General features: G+C 38.9%; 2 protein-coding genes across 2 annotated transcripts; one reads left to right on the plus strand and one right to left on the minus strand.

Moving 5' to 3' along the window:
• Positions 1–467: 467 nt before the first annotated feature.
• LOC149105818 (ubiquinol-cytochrome-c reductase complex assembly factor 1-like) lies at positions 468–10,874 on the minus strand. The gene is made up of 10 exons (XM_089271535.1): positions 10,783–10,874; positions 10,520–10,657; positions 9,831–9,965; positions 5,232–5,351; positions 4,543–4,615; positions 3,815–3,872; positions 3,406–3,514; positions 2,605–2,685; positions 2,253–2,296; positions 468–1,745 (listed from the first exon to the last, which is right to left on the minus strand). Exons 2-10 carry the CDS (start codon positions 10,592–10,594, stop codon positions 1,559–1,561), a joined length of 882 nt encoding a protein of 293 aa, XP_089127661.1. The 5' UTR covers positions 10,595–10,657; positions 10,783–10,874; the 3' UTR covers positions 468–1,558.
• A 16-nt stretch (positions 10,875–10,890) lies between these two features.
• LOC149105819 (lipid droplet-associated hydrolase-like) lies at positions 10,891–16,212 on the plus strand. Its single transcript, XM_089271531.1, has 3 exons — positions 10,891–11,123; positions 12,732–13,246; positions 14,190–16,212. Exons 1-3 carry the CDS (start codon positions 10,904–10,906, stop codon positions 14,418–14,420), a joined length of 966 nt encoding a protein of 321 aa, XP_089127657.1. The 5' UTR covers positions 10,891–10,903; the 3' UTR covers positions 14,421–16,212.
• Positions 16,213–16,394: the final 182 nt, after the last annotated feature.

Raw genomic sequence — 16,394 nt, forward strand, 5'->3', positions numbered from 1 at the left:
GCTAATTTCTCCAATTGGAGTTAACGAGCTAGGGATATAATGGGTCAAATGGGATGTCGGATACTCATCAGCACCACCCAACACCCCCCCCCCCCCCTTCCCCCCTTTGGCCTTACTGAACAGTGAGCTGGCATACTTCTCTTGTTTTTGCTCAGTCAACATTTTTCCTAAACGGCCCGGGGCTTCAAACAGACCCAATCGGTAAGACAATGAAGTTAAGTTGCCGTACCTACTCGATCCCTGAGACTGGTGCTCTACTCTCGCAGACCCATCTGAAAGCTGCCAGATGCAAACGTGGCAATCAATTTTTGCCATGTCAAATTTGCCCGACCAATGAAGCGAACAGTACCACGGGAGGGCGGGAGAGGTAGCTTAGCATTGGAGGCTTTCGCTCCACCGTTTACTTGCTCTTTCTACATTCTGCTGTCCTGTCGCATTTGGTTTGAATAATTTTAAGCACAACACCCTCGCTGTAAAAACACTCCTTTATTAATGGTATGTACAGAGTTTCTTCACGTCAAGATTGAAATTCAAGAGAAAAAAACGTTTCTTAATGGAGACTTCAATTCATTAACAAATAAAATTAAAACTAGTTTGTCCGACGTAATAAAGTATTGATTTAGCTCCACGCATCCATCCTGGGATACCCTAGGGCTGATAACTGATGGAAACCGTGGGAAAACGGGCGAGGCAAAGTTTGAAAAAAAAAAAAAATGAAAGTATGGCTGTTTTAGCGCGTTTCAACTAGTACTGTCTGAGGAGCAGAGCGTGTTTAATTTAGCAAAACGTTGCTGAAGCATTCGTGAAGTTTTCAATGTTTAATATTCACTTTAAGAATAGCGCGAGAACTCGAAAGCTCTCCGAAAGTTGTTAACCATCATGGCGCGATTAGCCGCTCAGAAACATCGAGAAGAAGTCTGAGGATACATCGCAAGTGGTCATCAACTTATACGTGTGTCACCGTGACAGTACCTGTAACAAGTATGAGGCAAAGCAAGGCACTTGCCTCAGCCTTTTTTTTTCGCTTTTGTTGTAGTTGTTTATTTTTTGAAGGTTAAACACTGCTAAATACCTAGGAATTAACCATGGCCGATTGCCTCGGTCATAATTTTCTTTTCTGGCTGCAGCCCTGCTAGTTTGCTTTGACATACGAGTAACGCGAACGCAAAAAAAAAATATACAACAATCGAAAACTATCGTTCGCGCGTTTTTCCATTACTTAGAGAGGATTTAATTTCGTACCCAGATTTCACTCTGTTTGAGTGGAAGATCTCAAGTTCGTCGTTCACAATCTTCCGAAATCTCAACCATCCTCATTCATTCTGGTTTCGTTTTGTTTTCTTGTTACCCCGTTAGTTATTTTATACTTAATTTAACTATTATTTTCAAGGTTTCCTTTGATTTGAAGGGAATTTTGTACATCGCGTTTCAAGCAATATCTACCCCAGGGCAGTCAAAAGTTGGCGGAAAAATTTCACATTTGGAACACGTGTTGAGTGAATATTAAACCACTGTAAAATTAACGAAAACCCAAAATCCTTTCTTCTATCAACGTTCTCTACGAATCCTCTCCAGCATCACTCTCCACAGTGTCTTCCTCTCCGAACGGCAGCCATGTGATATTTCCATTACAAAGAATTTGTTCACTAGAAATGTTGTCCAAATGTTGGACATTTTTCCTCACGTACTCCACAAGGCGGGCCAGCTGCTCTGCATCTGTGCGCTCTTTATTATAGAACAGGTTTCTGCCAGGCAAAGAGGTAAAAACAACTATTACTAGTGGAATACAAATCTCTTGAACCCTTGATTTTTCCTTGATTATTCCAACCTCCCGACAACGCGAACCAATAGTCGCTTCAATTCTCTGCCCTCAGTCGAATACTGTAATTTTACTCCATTTCTCAAAGTACCCGGTTTTTAGAACCAATTTTCGTTTCTCTTCGAGGTTCGAAAAATCGGCATTTCACTGTAGCTAATGATCAAATTGAAGTTGATTAAGGTAAACTTTGACTACTGTAGGAAATTTGGAAATCTGATGTTTGAAGCGTTAGGCCTGAACGCAGGTCTGTCGTTTGCGTTGACTAAAATGAATAACGCTATAGGCACGCAATGCGTGCAAAGGGCTCTACCACGGTAGCTTTCTCAATCATTCTTCTTCGCGCCATAGGGCACACACGGCCATGTTGTTGGTCTGTGGTATTTGGTTGTATATCACAATAAGAAACTGAAAAAAATGAGATCATGACCCTCACCTCCATAAAACTGTGGCAAGAACTGTATCATCACACAGCAAACCCTGTAATACAGTGGAAAAGATTAGATCTCTCAACCTGAATCGTTAATGGCCTGCCAATTGCACAACTTACCATCCTAACATACTGATCAACACTATTGAGGAAAATAATCAAACACTGCATATGAATCTGTTTAGTCATGAAAACATGCCCTTTTTTCCCAGAAAGATCATACCAATTTTTGCTGATGAACAAAACAAGTTTTTACTGAACTGTGGCAATCCTGTAAGACATGTTTTTGTAAACCTCTGTCTTATACAATAGAATTTACTGGCTGTGGACATACCACGTTTTGATCTGTGTTAGTTACCTCATCATATGCGATTGTCAGTCCATAAAACTGCTTCACCAGAGCCTGCAATGAATCGTTTGTCACCACTGAGTCAATGGTCTGAAAAAGAAGAACAGGTTTTCTTTTAGAACCTTTCTCGAGACTTTTTCCCTTTCCATGGTAGCACGTTTTGTAAATATCTATATCCAGAAAAAATTTTTTTTTTCAAACTATAGCATTATGGACCACAATATTTAACTGACACTTACATGAAACTCTCACTTCTCAGAACTTTAAGTCATGATTCCCATCCCTTAGTTACTCTCAACTCTTTGTGCTTTTACATTGCAGAATATCATGCAATGATGCAAATGTTTCCTTTTTCTCCATGTTCTCACCACCTTGGAAATTCCACTTATACCAGCTGTAAAGTTCCCACCCTTTCAATCTTCTCCTGTGTCCCCACCATGTGCCTCAGTTCCCTCATATTATTCTTTCCATGATTTGTCTTAAGTCATGGCCAAGATCACCTTTGTGAGAACATCAGGGCTGGGTTATTCGAATGCCAGGATTAGACGTTAACTGAAGTATTCAGTTTTCTTGTATAAAAATGTTTTTCACTGTTTACATGTATGTTTTGTGTAGTTTGAGGTTATTCAAACTCAAAACAGAAGGACAAAATAATAATATAACCTGACAGATGCACCGAAACGTTACAAAACTGAAATCAAAATTCTCGCGTAATAAGGCTTTGAACAACCCATCCCAGCCCTGGCATCTTTCAATCTCATGACCTAGTAAAATAGGAGATGAAAATTAACCACTGCATGCTGTTCCTACCCCAAGGTTCTTTATTCTTTCCTCCACATCAAACCACATCATTTGAACAAGTTTCTTGAACATAAATTTGCCATCTTTGCCTTCAGTCTTCAGTCGCACCAAACACATCCTTAAAACAAAACACAAATACTGAGAAACAGAAAATCAGACCCACCACAAACGCAACCCCGCCAGTCTGTTTAGAAGAATTTAGAACTGACACAGTGCAACACGAAAGTGACCTCTGTCCATCAATGTGACCCCAAGTTTTCAATCTAACCAGAAATCAAAGTATTAGCGATTGTCCCAGGCATCTGTTGAAATGCCAGGCCATTGGGAAACCCACAAACATCTACAGGTAATTGGTGCTTTAACATGTTAAAACTGCGCATGATGGATTGAAGTTCATTGCAGACTAAACCAAACTCACCAAATGTGAAGATGAAGTATGCTGAACCATGACTGCAATGTATCTGGCAATTCAAATGCTAAAAGAAGAGGACATTTCGAGCAAATTAATTTATCTCAAAAGATCAATTCTCCTAACTAACCTAGTCGCAGATCTATGATGATTTTCCTGTTAAATTATCTTGGACACATTTGTAACAAAAACTGTCCGTAGAAAATAAGAAATTTGTATGATGGTTTCAAAAGATACGAGACAAAGCTCACAAAGCATTATACAACAGTAAAAGAAACTGCATTGCATGTAGACTTATGGCAAGACTTCAAAATTGTAACCACATACACATATATACAGGCACTCACTCGCTCGCTCGCTCGCTCGCTCACTCACTCACTCACTCACTCACTCACTCACTCACTCACTCACTCACTCACTCACTCACTCACTCACTCACTCACTCACTCACTCACACACTCACTCACCCACTCGTGCCCATTCAAGGCTGTGGTCTAAGAAAAGTTGTAAGGAGCCCAAAGGCTTCTAACCATGAAATCCTTGGTGCCCAGCACTTAAGCTTTAATGAAAAATGTGTTAGTTTCTCCAGTTGCCCAAAGGCAAAAGTTAGTTGTCTACAGCACCCGGGTGCATCTAGAGTACAGCCCTTCCATTATGTCTGGCGGTGTGCATGGCAGCAACATAAGCAACACAAGCACTAACAACCTATTTTACTGAGAGGAAAATCACAATTTCACCTTCAAAGAACTCTTCGAAGTTCATCCCTTCCACACAACAATTGTACATGTTTCTTGCACTGCCTACTAAAACCTGTAAAGATAAGAACATCATTAAAAAATAAACCTTTTAATTATTTTCATTTTGAATTTAAGAATGTTCAAGATGTCATTTTTGGTCTTGAAACATCGATTCAGTCATTACAAAACTCAGAGTAAAACTCTCTAAATTCAGGGACCAGATCTTATGTTAATGCAAACGATCTGCACATCCCTTCAAGAGCGCAGTCTTACAAAATCTACACTGGAAAAGAAAAACAAGTGCAATATTTTCATAGGAAAGATCTGCTCTCCTAAATAATATGATTTGCAAAATATTTTCTCTCTTAGTCTTAACTTAAGGTATCTGGCAAAAAATGTTCATATCAAATCTGAGGTTAGTAGATGCCCAACAAATCACACAGTTTGCTTTCTGTTGAGCACTAGTACACATTTCACTAGTACACTAGTACAGGTTTCCTTCAGAACTTCACAATTCAAGGTTGTACATGAAATACAAAATGTAATGTATATCTTTTTGGCAAGCTTAAAATGTAATGCTATGAATCAGAAATGAACATTTCTACACTCTATGGATTTGGAGATTCGGGTCTAGGGAGAGTACATGCTATAGACACAAAGTTCATGTTCTAAACAAAGTCAAGATTTACCGTTTTCTTCACCATAGGTGCAGCTACCACCCTTAAAACCCCGATGATTCTGTCCATAAATGTCCCTCCATGTTCTAGTTTGTTTTCCACTACATCAGGATCTACACTGCTCTCTGATCCCTGGTTTAATATTGCAAAGAAAATAAAGGAATGTCTATCTGTCTTAATTTAATTAAAAAATAGTGTTGTCACTGTCGCAGCTTTCTGTTAGTGTTAAATGCCTTTAAAGAGCAGGGCTCGAAATTGCGACTCACTGGTCGCCACTGCGACCAAAAATTGAGCACTGGCGACTAAATTTTCAGAACTGGTCGCCAGCTGGCGACTCGTGTTTTGTCCGATGACTAAAGAAAACCATGACACAACTTTTGTTTCTAAATCTTTATATTAGGAAATCAATCGGATATGGTAGCTAGTATACAACTTACCTTTCCGTTCCCAGTAAAATAATGTCTGCATATTACAAGATAATCAAAAAAAATTGAATGTATTTCGACACGTCGATACTGCGTTCACACCACACCATATTGTTTCTGTGGCTTCTTCCAAAACTGGGATTGCAGGTGCACTTCAACACCATGTGCTTTTCATTTGCCACGAAAATGATGGCAGATACCAAAGAGTTTTTACGTGCGGGGAATGAAGATTCAGTCAAAAGGTTAATCCAAACTTTGAATCCTTCATCAGTTGTTGATGTAAGGAAAGTGGATTTCATCAAACTCTCGGCAGCGAAAAGGCATTGAGGAAAGCAATTCGAAAATAAAGAATGGCATTTTGAAGAAGTAGCAAAGGGAAAATACGACCTGTGTTTGTTTCACAATGAAAACAATGGACTTAAAACGTTTTATGCTTCACTTCATTTAAAACAACTATGGAGAAAACCATCACCTTTGGACCAGAGACATATCACCTGAGAACAACCATAGCTTTATAACTAAGTGTTACTTGTGTTGTTTGTAACTGTTTTCGCTCTTCAATTGTGACTTTTCTTGCATGCAAAGTAACGTATAAAATTGTGTTCTTGTGTAAGTTATACAGTGGAACCTCGATTTAACGAAGTGCCAAGGGACTGGGGAAATTTGTTCGTTATATCGAGGGTTCGTTAAATCGAAAACCTCGATTTAACGAATTTTCGGAAAAACAACCAAAATGTTCGTTATATCGAGGTTAGTTAATAATTAATTTTCATCGGTGTTACGTAGCACTTCTTCACCAGCATTTCTGGATCTGAACAATTACTAATAAGCACTCTTTCTTTAATGTCTATGTAGCTATGTACTGTACAGATATGTACATAGCTACGGCACTTAGAAATTGCACAGGCAAACAAAACTGCTTAAAACTACATATAAAAAAACATAAATACACATCTATATTGAGACGCTAATAAAAGATTACTTCCAATGGAGGTTTTTTTGTCATCAGTAAAAAATGCGTCCTCTGTTTAAGAAAAATGAACATGGTATTAAACAAAACGGTAACAATTTTAACATTGTTCTAGTCCAATTAGGACTCTTAATCAAAAAATTCTTTTAGTGAAGATTGTCTCTGTGGTTTTGTTGCCATTCGTAGGAATGTATCTTCCATAGAAGAAAGGGAGCGCAGAAATTCCTTTTCTTTTGCACTTGTCTTGTCGAATGACAAAATCAAATTGCGAAGCGCTGTCACAGCCTCGCTAGCTTCGACAAGACTAAGTGGTTTTGGTTCCACTATAGAGATGTCTGCGTCTGAATCTCCTTCATCTTCTTCTTCCTCATGACTCATCAATTCCACGTTTTGGACTGCCTTCAGGGCTTCCCGTGTTACATCTTCCTCCGTCGGTTGGCTTTCGGTTACAACATTGTTATCAAGGGATACAAAGTGACTGAATGATATCTCTGCAAGAGAGGGAAAATGGTGGGTAAAGTTTCCCCATAGACCAACACAAGTTTCATTGGTATCTTCATCTTCCTCGTCTGACGCAAAAGGATCGTGTGAGGGCTCCGCTACTTCACCTGGGAATCCTGCTTTTTTCCAGCAGTTTTTGATTGTCGTGGTGCTTACATTGTCCCAGGCTTTGGCCATCATAAAGACAGCATCCTTGAGGTCGATTTCTTTGACAGGTTTATTGTCATCTAAACACTGTAACATCCGCCTAATCATTGTCTTGCGATAATTTACCTTAAGGTTCTGGATTATGCCTTGGTCTGCTGGTTGAAGCTTGCTTGTGCAGTTAGGTGGAAAGAAGATGAGCTTTGTGTTTGTCAGGCCATTGACAATAACATGTGAAGTACAGTTATCTAAAAATAACAGAATATGGCGGTTTGCTACTCTCATTCGTCGGTCAATTTGACGGACCCATTTTTCAAACAAAACGCTGTCCATCCAGGCTTTTCTTTGAGACTCATAGGTCACGGGGAGCAAGTTCATGTTACTGTTCCTAAAACACCTGGGTCTGGCATATTTCCCTATCACAAGTAGGGGTAGCTTCTCTGTGCCATCCTGGTTGCAGGCCACAAGGACTGTCACGCGATCTTTACTTCTCTTACCACCGGTGCACTTTTCTCCTCTCAGGTTAAGCGTTTGAGTAGGGGTAGCTTTCCACATAAATCCTGTTTCGTCAGCATTGAAACGATCCTTCATGCTATAGCTGCGGCAAATATCCGGGAGACGCTCGCTCCAATTTTCGACAATATCAGGATCAACGCTTTTCTCTTCACCACATACAGCTTGGCCTGTAATTCCCTGTCTTTCCTTGAATTTTTCTAGAAAGCCATTACTTGCCTTGAAGTTCTCATACCCTAACTGTTGTGCAAAATACAGGGCTTTTTCTTGCAGCAGCGTTCCACTAACTGGGATGTTCATACCTCGAACCTTCCGAAACCATTCAGACAGTGCTTTGTCAAGATCTGGAAAAGTCGCCTGCTTCATCTTCTTTTGTTTGTCTGTGAAGAATCCTCCTTCATAGGCACTAATAATCTCATCCTTTTTCTTCATAATGGTTGAGATTGTAGACTGAGACAAAGGAGGATCAAAACGCTTTGCAGCGACAGTGTTTTTCTCCCCACCCTTGATTGCTTTAACCAGTTTATATTTCTCTTCCAATGTCAGCACCCTTCTCTTCTTGGTCTCTTTTCTTTTGGACTGCGACCGCGATGTGGAAGCACTAGGAACGGGAACTGTTACGCTTTCTTCTGCTGCACTCTCTAGGCTTGCCATAGGACAATATATTAAACTGCTTTCGATGAAAAGTGCCAAATATAAAGGCACAAAATACGGCGAGGTATTGCAGTACGTGCTGGAATTTTTGGAACCTAACACCTTTTGATTGCTCAACAGGGTATCATGTCAACTTTCACAGGAAATTGAAGGTCTCTCGCTATTCACCGTGAAACTAGCGACAGGTAGCGAAACGGTGAAGCGACTTGTTGAGTTTTAAAACAGACAGCAATGAGCAACACAACATATTCTTTTCGATCTTGTATTTGAGGCTACCATGCGTATAAAGATATCTGGGATGCAGCTGTTGGTGAAGTTCTGGATTGTGAGGTAAGCCCTTAAAAGGAATCATTTGTAGTTTTGACAGGTTATGAGCAAACTGAGTGATTTTACATCTATATTTTCTGCAGCACGAGCCTGACAACCCACATGACACCCATGCTGTTGCCGTTAAACGGGTTCAAGACCAGGAAGGGACAGAAGGGATGCTTCAGACCGTGGGCCATGTGCCATTGACACTTTCACGTGTCTTCCATTTATTTTTAAAGCACGGAGGGCAAATATCAGTGGAAGTGGCTGGTAAACGAAGAAATAAGGGCATTGGACTCGAAATTCCAGCAATTTATTCCTTTTGCCACAAGAAGCCATCAAAGATAAAGAAGTTAATAGAACTCATAAAAGACAAAAAGGATAAAGTCGAAATGTAGATGCTTTTATATGTTTGTATGAAATTATGTAAACAGCTGTAATGGGCTGTTGCCCTCGTGTTACAGGATTAAAGAAATGTCATCCTTGTTAGTTTGTTTTGCATTCATCTTTCGTCACATGTTGACATTTATTCGTTATATCGAGGTATATTTTACATTTGGGCGTCTGGATTGTGTTCGTTATAACGAGGATTTCGTTATATCGAGGTTCGTTATATCAAGGTTTTGCTCCATACATTTTACTGTAATTTTGGCCGGGCTGAAGAAAATCGTTCGTTATATCGAGGACTTCGTTAAATAGAGGTTCGTTAAATCGAGGTTCCACTGTATATAAAATAAGTTGGTGACCAAAATTTACGATCTGGCGACCAAAATTTATTCTATAGTTGCCAGCTGGCTGCCGAACGAAAAAGTTAATTTCAAGACCTGAAGAGGGCTCTTGGTTTGAAAAAGCTTAATAAAACAAAGCTGCAGTAGAAAATTCTCACTTAAATGCAATAATTTGTTTCAGTTGTTTGTTTTTGTCTCATTAAAATTTTGCTGTTTCTTTTTTCCTATTATCCATTGAAGTAGGCAATTGAAAGTAGACCACATCTGGAAAGGCCAGACAAGGACATGTTCAAGAGTCTGTATATGTAAAAGCAGTCAAATGAGAGAAAAAAAAATCAAAAAAGTGCAGGCTTTCCTGACTCTATACCTGTGCAGTTGACTGAAATCTTGCCATATACTGAGTGGTAGGTTTACACAATGTGGACCTGTTTATCCTATCTTGGGAACCATACTCATAAGCAAAAAGCTGTGCCTGTCTGCAGGCTGAGCAGCTCAGTGGAACCTATGAAGAAAACAGAGCATAAGAAAAACGTGTAATCCTGACTTACCCAAAGAAAAAAACCAAAAATGATTCATGGGGGTCTTAGGTGTTAGTTTTTGAGATTCAGAGGGGGACTTAGGTCTTAGTTTTTGAGATTCAGAGGGGGTCTTACATTTGTAGGTCTTTGGTTTTGACATTAGGAGGGGGTCTTAGGTCTTAGTTTTTGAGACACCCTTTTTGAGACACCCAACTTGTAGACTGTAAAATCTAACAAAATTTAGAACCAATCAATACCAATCGATTGTCATTGAAAATCAATGACAATCACAAAAAGATCACACAAATTCCTGTTAACCGATTGGTCATCGATTATCAATATCACTCGATAAATAGATATCAACTGGTACTTAATAATTGATATCGATCGTCATCGGTTATCGATTTCATCAATTGGACACCCCAGTAAGCTTTATATATGTCATAACGAACCCTTATGTAACGAAAATTCTACATAATAACATCAGTAAATATTATGCCAGCAAGTGATATCGAGTAAACGAGGAGTTCCACATTACCTGAATAACCCTTATTGTATTAGCAGTCCTAAATAACAACAAACGTCTCAAGCTGCCAATAACAATCCAAGACATTCTGAACTTAAGTGCGAGACTCTGCGCGCATGTGTTGAGTTAAATTTTCTCCGCTGATACAGCCTAGAAATAAAAATAAATTACATGAAGTTAATCTTTTTATCTCTCTAATAATATCCAGGTTAAGACATAACTCGGCTAAAGCGTGGAAGGGACGTTAAATCATGTTAAAGTTCGGTAAGACTGACCTTCGTTGCAAGAGAAATGCCGGTCATTTTCCTTATGTAATATTGTCTGAGACCACAGTCTTCTCGCTCCAGCGGTTATACTAATGCCCAGGCTCTCTCTTCAAGAACACCGTCAACCAAGATGGCGACCTGCGGCATGAAGAAGCTTGTGAAAGAAGTTGTGAACGTGAATGGTCTGCCGACAGTTGTATCGAAAATTTTACCGCAGAATAATATTCAAAAACATGTGATTGTGATAATTCCTGGAAATCCTGGTTTGGTGGAGTTTTATGATGTGTTCATCACGACTTTATTTGACACCTTGCGGGGACAGTGCCCGGTATATGCCATTTCACATGCCGGTAAATGCAATCTACAGGCTTGTATAAAAGATTTTACTGATAATGATAGGATTTCCGAATAGCAACCATGCGTAATAATGCATACAAGTTTTATTATGATTTTTTCACACTATCCTACATAAACAACAGTAGTCTGAATCATAAAATATATTTTTTTTATTCTATTTTATATTTTCATATTTTATATTTTATATTGTATATTGTATTCAACAAGTAAAGAAGCCTAAGCCGTGTATTACAGTGTGATGAAACACAATGGGCATTTGAGAACACAAGAGAAATGTATAAAACACAAGCTGCAGGCAAGTGATTTCTACATTGTGACATCCATTTTTTATCCGCACACCCCCTATGGGAGGCAACCTCTGGCACAGGGCCTGTCGAAATATTTTTTCAAAGAAGCCGACAAAATTTTAATTGCCTCGGATGCAAACTTCAAAGGTTCCGACAACAAAAAACTAGGGTGTTGGAATCTGCCCTTCCATAGGGGGGTGTGGATAAAAAATGGAACGTCCCATTTCAACAGTGTTCTCAAATGTCCGGAGTGTTTTATCACCATGTAGTACATGGCTTAGGCTTCTTCATTTGCTTTATGATATAGGCGAAAAACAGTAAAACACGCTTTTTCTATGGTTTATACCCTGATAATGTATTGTAAATTGTATATTGTGTGTTGTGCATGGTTTACTATGTATTGTTTACGGTATATTGTATATTGCATATTGCACATCGTATGTTGTATACAGTCTTTCACAAGCATCTAATGCGTGTAGATGTTTTCATGAAACAATATGTAAAACATAAAATGAAGATAACACACGTTTACAAAGAACACCTATATTTCGACCAACTTGTCAGTCTTCTTCAGGGTGAATGAAGAAACACCATTGTACACAAATTTCTACTGTGCCACTGAAATACGAAAATGCGCACTACGACTATAACTGTAAATATGTATATTGTATATTGCATTTAATTTGTATATTTCATATTTTACACTTTATCTTTTTAAGATTTTTTTCTTTAAAAAATATTAGGTTAGTTACATTTTATGGCAGGTCCACTCCAGCCCTAAGGCTGTCATATTCAGACCTGCCTTACCAAACACTATGTGTATATGTATGTATGCATTCATATTTTTTAGGGGCTGTTCCATTTTATATCCACACCCCATCCCCCACCCCCCACTCCCTATAAATCACATTTTCTGAGGGGGGCACTCATAGACAAGATTTTTTGAGGGTTATCATTCAAAATGTTCATGTCTGAAGGGGTAAAATACCAAGAGTAAATTTCTAAGGGAGAGTGGAGAAAGTTACATCATCAACAGGGAAGTAGGGATATACTTTTTCTGATGAGGACCGTACTGCAAAATGCTAAATTTGTTAAGCCCCACTGTTAAATAGGCTCTTTTCCTAGGGGGAAAAGGGTAACTCCAGGAAAAGCTGTTTGAAAGGGTGAGGAAAAAAGAGCCTCATTAATAGGGGGCAAGGGGGGGGGGGGGGGTGTACAAGTATGTTAAATGGAATAGACCTTAGAGATTTACAGAATTGTATGAGAACTGCCTATTATGAGAGATTTTATGGTATCTATCATTTCCTTTTTCAGGTCATTCCCCAACAAATGATTATCCAGTGAATCCAAGTCCAATTGATGCAACTGAATCAAGCAGCTTTCCACTCAGTCTTGATGAACAAATCACGCACAAGAAGATATTTTTAGAGGAGCACATTCCATCAAAATCTAAAATAATACTCATTGGACATTCCATAGGAGCTTACATAATACTTCACCTTCTTAAAAACTGTAATAGAGCTACAGATGTGACCAAAAGTATTCTATTGTTTCCGACCATCGAAAGAATGGCAATATCGCCCAGTGGCAGATATGTTACTCCGATGGTGACATATTTTAAGTGGTTTGCAATAGCTGCAGTCACTGCTTTTGCTTGTTTACCTGAGTTTGTTAAAAAAGGACTTGTCCAGTGGTGGTTGAGCAACAAGAAGAATTTAATGCTGAGCTCGGTGGACTCAGTGCTCAAGCTTCTTACTCCACAGTCTGTAAATGGTTGTTTGACAATGGCACGTGATGAGATGAAAGAGGTGGTTGACCCAGATGAAGAGGTATGCTATAAAATAATCCCAGTCTGCAGTCTGCAGTCCGTAGTCTGCAGTCTGCGTTTTACACTCACATAGTTTTGAAATTTCACTTTAAAAGTTGGTATTTAGATTTGATTACAAGTAAACTTAGAGAGCTGGGAGGGCAACTGAATACAAAGCATGCATTTTATTTGCAGCACGAGTAAGTGACAGCAGGTGAAAGCCGGCTCATACCAGCCTTATTCAACAAGAGGAGGCATATGACTGTTAGAAAGTCTACAGTATTGAACATGTGACATGTCAGACTAGGAGAAAGTAGACTGTACTGCCCAGTAGCTTTCATTTAAGTGGTCACACACTAAGTTTTCATCCTCACATTTTTTATTGAAGTTTAAGTTCAAAGGCACAACTGACTGTCTGAAAAGAATCTAAATGTTTACGTAATATTAATTGACAGGAACTTTAAAAACAGCACACTCCTAGAGTGTCAAATTTCAAATAAAAAGGAATGAAATTTAATATCACTTTCCAAAAATAAATATTTAAAAAACAAATAGTATTATATGAAAGTGCTTTCTTTTAAATGGTCACACACAAGAGTGTGTTCCACAGAGTTAAAAGTTAGAACCACCTTGTATAGCATAATAAACAGTACCACATGAAAGTACTGCTCAATAGCTTTCATTTGAATTAATGGTCACACACTAGGGTTTTATCCAATGACTAAAATGTTAGAACCACCTTGTACAACTTAATAAACCACCACATGAAAGTATTGCTTAATAGCTTTACTTTAAATGGTCACACACCAGAGTTTCATCCACAGATTTAAGAGGTAGAACCACCTTGAACAGCACAGTACTTAGTTCTGAATGGTCAGAAACGCTCTAGGATGCAATACAGTCCTTGAAGCAAACAACTGATAATGGACACCATTGTTTCTGACATTAATAATTTTCTTTCTCAGGTGATTGAACAAAATTTGAAGAAGTTGATATTTTACTATGGAGCGACTGACCATTGGGCACCAGTCTCCTATTATGAAGGCATGAAAAAGAAGTTTCCTGAAGGGGAGATATATCTTTGTGAAAGGAAGTTAAAACATGCATTTGTTTTGGAATCTTCAGAGGAAGTCGCTGAAATGGTTGCACCCTGGATACAAGATGTGATTGTACAGGACTGGCAACAAGGGCTGTAAGCCGTAACACCTGTTACGGCTGAGTATGTTGGGCCCTTGATGTTATCACAGGCCACCCAGACGTTGAATACGATTAACACGTGACATTATGCTGTTGGCGATTGCGTTACAATTTAAGCCGTATATAAGACAATGTAGTAGAATGCTTCGAAAATTACTCTAAATGCTACGTGTAGAAAATAGTTTTACTTTCTGGTGGTTTGCTTCCCGTTTCTCTTTAGGGGACTATCTACATCCTGCCAGACCCTGATACACATGCCTTCTTCTGGCTGGCACGTCTTCTCATAGTAGTCCTTATTAGCTTCTAGCTTGCTCTTCGGCCATCTTAGCTTGATTAAATGTAAAACAAACAGCGGTGATAAACATTTTTAAAAACATGCATTTTATGAACTTGACGTTTCGTATGCTAATCAACATACATTTTCAATAGTATCTCCGTTAAAATTTTTGGACAGCTGTTTATACTGTATCAGTGGGGGTCTGGAACCTAGACACAAAAACATCTTACGTCTCAAACGGAAACTGTCTGTAAAGTGAACAATGGAAAAGCTTTCCTAGTAAAGTAATAGCTTTTCATTGTTGACATTGACATTGTCGATTCATGTGCGCATGAATCGGTTTAATACTGGGCGCTCTTAAAAGAAGGACAGGAGCCAAAGAAAATTCAGAAGAGATCTAGATAAAGCAATAGATCGGATTGCCAAAATTCTTAAAGAAATTTAACTGAGCCTGCTCGAAATTCTTCCTGTAGGACATTTTTAGTAGCTGACTGCCGTAGCCGGAAATGCCCGAAGACTAGATTTGCTTGTTCAGTAGCAATTCAAAATTCAGCTGAGATATAATAACAAAAAGCCTTCTGGTCCAGTTCTAAGCTTTATCGTATCGCTGAACACACGTTACAGCGAGCAAATGAGCAAATGTCCCTAGGAAGTCCTTTGGCAGTTTGCGGTCTCAATCAAGTTAAAAATTACATGTGTTCGTAAGTTCGACAACTCCTTGAACTATGCAGTCGACGGCGTAAAGTGCTTTCTTTTCTTTCACTGTGCGTAGAAAATGTATGTTCTATTTCCGGCTTTTAAAATCGGTAATGTCTTCCAAAATGCATCTCTACCACTTCACAGGAGACTGTTGTCTGCAATTGCGACTACTATTTTTCCATTTTCTCAGAAAACTGTCCTTAAATGGGCATTGTTAGGTCAAAGACTGTTCTGTCACAGCGTGCATGTTATTCTTTCGGCCGTAATAATACTGAGTGCATTCAGGATCAGTAAGGTGTCAATCTCAGAGTGATTTTACCTAACCCGTGAAATAGTTGTTGCACAATTAGATGCTACTGAATACCAATTTCATGGTTTTCGTTTATTAGTTATGGCTCTTTTGACTCACTGCTACAGTAGATGTTGTTTCACGGGTTAAATAAAATCAGCCTGCTGAGGAAAAGGGTTAAAGAAAGATAAAAATGCGTTACCATCAAGAAAGGGGAAATAAGCAGATTAAAGAGGCGAGCGCTCATGGCACGCTTCCTTACTGTTACAAAATTTAAAGAACTTCCACGTGCACAAAGAAACAAAAACCACCAGGCTAACTTACAGAGTGAATTTAATTATTCTTGAACTGAATAACCATACAACAGCCGAGAAACAAGGATATAGAAAACCGTTCTGTAAAACTCCCCTCGAACACTTCCGCAAAGCCTCTCCAGCCGCAAAAAAACACCTGATTATGTTAAGTAGTCCACGCGAGTACATAGTGCATCACCAAAGTACAATAAACTAAGATAACAACAATTAAACACAGTCGAATCCCATTGCATACCATAACCCGTAAATAGACGCATCGTGATTTTCTCAGATACGTACAAACACTGAATCATTAACCTTGTGTAAGCTGACAGCTCTCGTCACAGCTCAATTGTTTAGTGGCCCCATTGAAGGTCACCACTTACGGAAAATTCTATTACATATATATCAAGTT

The sequence above is a fragment of the Orbicella faveolata genome, unplaced genomic scaffold, assembly GCF_042242905.1.
Source record: "Orbicella faveolata isolate gen_17 unplaced genomic scaffold, um_ofav_v1 contig_34, whole genome shotgun sequence".
NCBI classification, from domain to species: domain Eukaryota; kingdom Metazoa; phylum Cnidaria; class Anthozoa; order Scleractinia; family Merulinidae; genus Orbicella; species Orbicella faveolata.

Coding starts and splice junctions, on each gene's coding strand:
- LOC149105818 (XM_089271535.1), bottom strand. CDS start 10,594: ATGTCTTGGATTGTTATTGGCAGCTTGAGACGTTTGTTGTTATTTAGG. Junction 5,352..9,830: donor GATTTCAGTCAACTGCACAG/GTATAGAGTCAG, acceptor ATATTAAACCAG/GGATCAGAGAGCAGTGTAGA. Junction 2,297..2,604: donor TGACAATCGCATATGATGAG/GTAACTAACACA, acceptor ACTGTATTACAG/GGTTTGCTGTGTGATGATAC.
- LOC149105819 (XM_089271531.1), top strand. CDS start 10,904: ATGGCGACCTGCGGCATGAAGAAGCTTGTGAAAGAAGTTGTGAACGTG. Junction 11,124..12,731: donor ATATGCCATTTCACATGCCG/GTAAATGCAATC, acceptor TTCCTTTTTCAG/GTCATTCCCCAACAAATGAT. Junction 13,247..14,189: donor TGGTTGACCCAGATGAAGAG/GTATGCTATAAA, acceptor TTTCTTTCTCAG/GTGATTGAACAAAATTTGAA.